The sequence below is a fragment of the Lottia gigantea genome, assembly GCF_000327385.1.
Source record: "Lottia gigantea unplaced genomic scaffold LOTGIsca_60, whole genome shotgun sequence".
Lineage (NCBI taxonomy): Eukaryota > Metazoa > Mollusca > Gastropoda > Lottiidae > Lottia > Lottia gigantea.
Window position 1 is genome coordinate 361,670 of NW_008710050.1, and position 6,679 is coordinate 368,348.

General features: G+C 33.3%; 1 protein-coding gene across 1 annotated transcript in view; it reads left to right on the top strand.

The window, feature by feature from the left end:
* Nucleotides 1-1,311: 1,311 nt before the first annotated feature.
* Nucleotides 1,312-6,679, top strand: part of LOTGIDRAFT_194469 (hypothetical protein) — a 12,542-nt gene continuing 7,174 nt past the window's right edge. The window contains exons 1-7 of the mRNA XM_009064079.1: nucleotides 1,312-1,502; nucleotides 2,084-2,177; nucleotides 2,531-2,625; nucleotides 3,345-3,381; nucleotides 5,027-5,134; nucleotides 5,401-5,493; nucleotides 6,042-6,171. Coding sequence (XP_009062327.1) covers nucleotides 1,330-1,502; nucleotides 2,084-2,177; nucleotides 2,531-2,625; nucleotides 3,345-3,381; nucleotides 5,027-5,134; nucleotides 5,401-5,493; nucleotides 6,042-6,171 — 730 coding nt within the window. The 5' untranslated portion in view covers nucleotides 1,312-1,329. The remainder of the gene's footprint in view (nucleotides 1,503-2,083; nucleotides 2,178-2,530; nucleotides 2,626-3,344; nucleotides 3,382-5,026; nucleotides 5,135-5,400; nucleotides 5,494-6,041; nucleotides 6,172-6,679) is intronic.

Below are 6,679 nucleotides of genomic sequence, written 5' to 3' on the forward strand. Positions count from 1 at the left end.
ATCAACACCAACCGACTGTGTTATAGAAACTCACAAAAGTTAGCCAACTTCTTGATGATATTATTGTCTTTGATTCCAGACATCTGGTCCAAGGTAATCAGTTGGTACCGTTACAGATGGGAGTTAAAGCTGATCATCTGATGCCCTCATGTCGTACCCTGCTACCAGATTCTGTTCTTTTACAAGTATGTTTTTTTTTTGAATAATATTAATTAGTTATCTATGTCATGAATATTTACCTGATGGTTCTTCTCTTCGGAGGAATCCACTACTATACAACTTTTACTGACCCTCACCTGTAAATATTTTGCCATACTTTGACATGATTGTTTTGTTGGTACTGATTGTTATTTTCAGAGTATATTTTTTAATTTGTGATTTACCTGCTCTTGTTTATTTTGTAGGTAAATTTACCTGATTTTGATAAAACAATTTTCTTCCCAGAACCAATCGCTAAAAAATCCAGGTAAGATACCAGAGAGTTCACATAGTTTATATTGTGTATTTAGTATGTAGGTTTGCTTACGCTTTCCAATGAGGCAAATTGTAGTTATTAATATCACTGGAGCATGTGAAATTTTAAAAAAAATCCTTTTAGGAGCTTTTACACTATTAACTTGCCTGGTGACACTTGGAGACAAGGAGAGGTTTACATGATTTACAAAACATCTTTACAATGCCTTGAAGCAACAATTAATGGTAGAGATCACATTAATCAATGTACTGGTATTTTTTATACAGTGATAAAAGACCGTTTGATGCCTTGTTTCCTGAAATCAGAGAAACTGTGATGAACGTGCTAGACAAAGAATCTACGGCAATGTAGGTTTTTAATTTGTTAATCAGATCAAAACAATCTTCATCTAGATTAAAGATAAAGCAATAATACTTCTTTGATTGCACACTGCATGGCGTTGGCTGTCTTCACAGGACAAGAATCACTATGGTTATCTCTGCTTTAGTTCATTAAGACTGGACAGCAGTGACTGAGAGATGCTCTAATAAGGTGCCGAATAAAATAATATGATAATTACTATAGTGATAACCAATTTCGTTAACCAAAAAGTCAAACTAGATACATACATTTCATACATATTTTAACAAAAAGATCTTTCAGGAGAGGAATGACATTGTCTGTCTTTATTACCTCAATAAAATCTTGGTGCTTAGATGACTCCCTGTCAATGAAATCCTGGCTACACCACTCGTACAGAATATTGACAGTCTGTTTCCAATAGACACAGGCTGAAAATTAGGTCAGTTGTCTGACATGTTTTTTTAACTTCTGTTTTAATATTTCATGTTTCCAACAGATATGGTGCAGAAGATATGGAGATACTATGGCAGTATAGAAATTATCTACATGAATATAAAAACTTATTACCTAGAATATTGATGGCTGCTAAAAGTTGGGATTGGGGATGTTTATCAGAGATTTATAAATTGTTAGCAGACTGGCCACAACTTGATCCAATGGTAGCCTTCGAATTACTCTTACCACAGTAAGTATATCTTCACAATGGTCAAATTATTTTCTTATACCTTGACTACAATAGCCACGGTTCTTGTAGCAGGGAATGCAGCAATTTGATTGGATTATGCGCCAACAAATACAACCAATCAAAGCCCTCGATAGAAAGACTGTAAACATTATAGCTTATTATTATGAACCCTTTCGATGCTAACAACTGCTCTACTGGCTAAATACAATTAGCTTTTGAGAGGACCAGCTGGTAGAAAGCTAGAAAGCTAAGGTGTCAAATTTGTAAAATTAATGCCAAGATGTTAGACCAAGGACCAACTGGTAGAAAAAATCCTCATGAACCTAAGATGTTACCTGTGTAAAATATTGTTCTTTCTTTCTTTCTTTTCTTTCTGTTTTTTGATTAATAACCAAGTGGCCATTGAGGCAGCCATTACAAAATGAGATCAGATAACGTTATACTGCAGCATCAGAATATTTCTTACATTGACAAGGATTCAAACCTGCATCACCTTTTTACTAGCAGGAAATCGAAGTAGCTATAGACTGAGTTTTATCACTGCCCCGTTATAAATATTATAATAATTGTTTATTTTACAGATTTCCTGATTTAAAAATACGAGAATTTGCTATCAATATAATTAGTAAAATTAATACAGATGATTTAGTGGATTTTTTACCACAGTTAATTCAGGTTAGTTGTTATATCTTTATTAGAACCTGAAACATGTTGTTTCTCAGATTCACGCTATGCAATCTTCAAACAACTGACCTATTTCAGCTTGGGAGGCAGTAAGCAATGGCACAGGAATCAGAATTATTCTAACCTTGAGGAGGATTCTGTCTTCTGTCACCTAATCTCCTAGCAGACGACAATCCAACTTTCTACAAGCAGAACTATTTCTATACAAATCATTAGAAATCTGTTTCTGAATTTGTTATAAGTACAAGAGGAAATAAGAAGATATAATGTGCAGTTCCCATTTATCATTAAAATAACTTGACATCCCAGTGTCCATTTTACCCAAATCTTTTCTTATCTTTCAGGCATTAAAATTTGAGAGTTACCACAATTCATCATTAGCTCAGATGTTATTAGAACAGTCGTGTAAAAGTATCAGATTTGCTCATCAATTTTTCTGGTAAAATATACTTTTTCTAAATTTTTTAACTCTTACTATTATAAGTATGAAAGGGTTCACAAAAATAGGATTTTATATCGTTTAATAATTAACTCAGTAACTCATTAAGGCATTAGTTTTCAACCTGTTTTTATATGTCTCTCCGAATCGAATCAGTATGAAAATGATGTCCCCAGATATTGAAAGTGTAACTATGATTGGATACCAGGCACGTTCTCACATAGTTTAATAGTAATAATTCTCTGAGTACTCCTAGACAATGTTAATTTAGACTGTGTATAGTGTAGTCATCATATGAGATGTTATATATATTGTGGATGAAAAGTTTTTATTTTTCACAGCATGTGACTGGCTGTGAAACATCAAATGTCCCCAAAGAAAAGTGCAAATGTCCCCACCTTGGGACATGTTCCTGTGGTTGAAAACCTACGCATTAAACATTGAGAAATTGAAAAGTAATTTTGATTTTTGCTTTATCATATTTCAAATAAAGCTTTGGACTTCTTATTAGGTTATTGAAAGGCGTGGCTGCTCAAGATGCTATGTTTAAAAGAAGATATGAGTTGATGTTTGTAGCTCTAGCCAGTGTAGCAGGTGATGCTCTCTATCAGGAATTTAAGAAACAGGAAGATCTGGTAAAAATACTCACTACCACAGCTGATAGAGTTCAGATTGGGAAAGATAAAGATGTAAGTAGTTATTACACTTAGATTTCTTAGTTGTCGCTCTGTTGATGAGTTCTGTCTTGAGAGTAGGGTCTGTGGGGGCTTGACAGCCCCGTCTTTAAGGTGGGGTCCGTGGGGGCTGGGGCCCAGCAAGTGAGAATTAAGCCCCAGCAAAACCCTCTTCAGTTCACAGTTCAGCAGAGATTGATTCATTTACTGTGGCAAAAAGATATAGATTTAGATATGTTTTTGGCACCTCAAAATTGTCAGAAATGATTTCTCTGGGCCTTTAATTCTTCAAAATCTGAGCCCCAGCACCAATTCATTCCTGGCAACTGGACCGTTTGCACGCTCAAGAATCACGATCCTGGAATCAACCAGATATTCAATAAAACAAGTTGTAACAGAGTTCAGATGTAAGCAGTTAATACACTGGGTCATGATGACATTTGTGATCGTGTCATTCATATTTTGAATGCCGTAACCACAGAAGTAAAGGCAGGAAATTGGAATGGTGTAAATGGAAGCTACAAGTGTACCTGAAAAAATCAAAAAATTCTTTACAATCCCATTAAGAGGCTTTGAGAATTTTGCTCAAAAATTAAAATATATTTACCAAATTACCTATTTTTGAATTTTGACCAGGTAAAGAGAGAGTTTGTACAGGTTTGAAAACAATAATTTTATTTTGATTTCTCTGTTTGATTTTTGGGGAGTTCGAGGTATTTTTTAAGCTTCTTTTTAATAAAATGATTGTCAGTTTCTTGATATATGAGAAGAAATTCCTGGAGTTTATTTTCTTTGGTGATGGATATTTTGGGATTTCAGTTTTCTACATTTTCAAATTTGATTTTCATTAAGGAAATAAATGGCATATTTGACATGGTTTGACTGGCTTCAATCAGGTGTATTTGTTTGATTTCTATAAATCTAAGTTGAATGGCTGAATGGCTGAGATTGCTTCATTGTTTGCCTACAAAAAGAATTCTTATTATCAACAGTGGACAAATATTGCTGCTGGGTTCAAACTTGTTCATGATTATCCTACAATACTTATCCTTTATTAGGTCTGTCAGATATTTCTGTACGTCCAAAATATGCTAATTTAATTGAAATATAAATATGAATATACATTTTGTATTTTTACTACACTAATCCTCTTTCGACAAGATTCTTCTCTAAAACCTGTTCTGTCAAAATTTAACACATAGCGTCAAAAATTGTCATAGTTGATGTGAACCAATCAAAAACATTGTAGTTAAACTATACAAGTCAATACTTAATAATGAATATCCCAGAATTCCTCACATTAAGTAAGGACACTTTTTATTGAACAGAGTATTTGATTGGTTGAATATTCAATGACCAAGAACAGGAGTTTTATAAAAATCACGTCAGATCATGGACGGCTAGTAAAAAACATCTAATTTTAAAAATGAGCTCTTCCAATCGTACATATACAGTTTAATGTTAATAACAAGTATGCATGTGTGGAAGAGTTCAATAGAAATTTGAGGGGTGTTTAATAGATGACTGGAACACTATATCAAGCCTTGCAGATCTCAACACCCCTTATTTTACAAATGAGCTCTTCCAATCATACATATATACTTTAATGTTAATAACAAGTATGCATGTGTGGAAGAGTTCAATAGAAATTTGAGGGGTGTTTAATAGATGACTAGAACACTATATCTAGCAGACTTGTAAGGTGTCATATACAATATATATTCTAGGGTATATTAAGAAGAGAATTACAAGTATTATATGAAAGATTTGAAGAGAAAGGGAGATTATTAATGCCCTATAATCCTAGTATAGAAGTTTGTGGTGTGGATATTAAGGTAAGACTGGATCCCCTGATATTCTTGACATGTTTATCAACTATCTCTACTAAAAATTATGGTATGATTAAAGAGACAGGTTCCTCATCCGTTTGACCAATCGTACCTCAGTCTCAGATACAGGATTTTTTTTTAGCTAAGCCAAGACAGAATGACTAGGTTTACTTGCTTTGTGCTACAATACACGTGATTCAAGATGGCGAACTTGATTAAATACACCTCGGATATTTGAATTCAGATTAAAATTTTGATGTTTATTTTTCCAGTCTTGTTCATATTTCACGTCCAATGCCTTCCCTCTAAAACTGGTATTTAAAAATTCCAACCAAAAAGCTGATCCTGTGTATGCCATGTACAAGGTAAGTGTTCTCTAGTAAATCTCTAGTAAAAGAGTCAAGAATGGAGCTAGTTAACCTAGTTTTCTCCTGGACGAGAGTAATTACACCCCCTTGCAGTAATATCTAATCCTCTGTCATCTCAAATTAATTTTTTGGTTTCTGGTTGTCTGAAGTATTCAATAACTGTAAACAATGCAAACTGACTTTTACTATCACACTTGTACCACAAAAATAAAAATTTCATCTGTACGAATGTATCTCACTGAGATCTTTTTATCTATTTCCTTGCATCCCCTTAAATACTTTCACATTGTTGTTATGTTGTCAAACTTATCCGGATCTTGTATCAAAAAGAAATAGATGTAAACAATCTTTCTTTTCTACCAGGATCTGGTCTTTGGCCAACCATTTAGGTTTTTCTGGATTATCCTCACAGCTGCGTCTGACATCAAATTTTAACTGACTGTGCTAGAGTCTGTCCTTGAAAGATTTAATGTGTTTATTGTAATACTAGGTTGTTATAGTCGAGTAATGATTTATGAGTTTGTATGTGTTTATTGTAATACTAGGTTGGAGATGATCTGAGACAAGATATGTTGACGTTACAAATGGTGAATATCATGGATCAACTGTGGTTAAAACAGAGTTTAGATTTAAAGATGATTACCTTCTCTTGTCTCGCTACGGGACCTAAGAAAGGTAAAAACTCTTTCAAGAGACAGTTTCGCCATTCATTGAACCAATCGTACCTTAATTTCAGAAATGGGAATTTTTTAGTTAAGCTAATCAGTAATAGTGTTCAAAGCTCACCGTCAAAATTCAAATCTACAGGTGTCTAGAATTATCTGCGTATAAAATTTAAAATGGCGACTCGTCATATCTTGAGACACTGCCATATATAGAAATAGACAGTAAAATTGTTAGTCTTAGTACATTTCTTGTATTTCAAGACTATTTAAAGGACCCAAATCAACCCCTGAAAATGGCAAACCTGTCTCTTTAATATTTGTAACATTTCATTTATCAATTGATATAAAGATGTAAAAAATTAATAAGAAAATTCCATAAAGCAGTATAAATTCATTTTAGTCTTATATCAGCTAGTGATATTATTACATCTGTACATTTACTATGAACAATTTTCAGTATTTTTTTTATAAATTTTACAAAACAGAAGAAAAATCATTAAATTTAAAGGTTTCTGTCT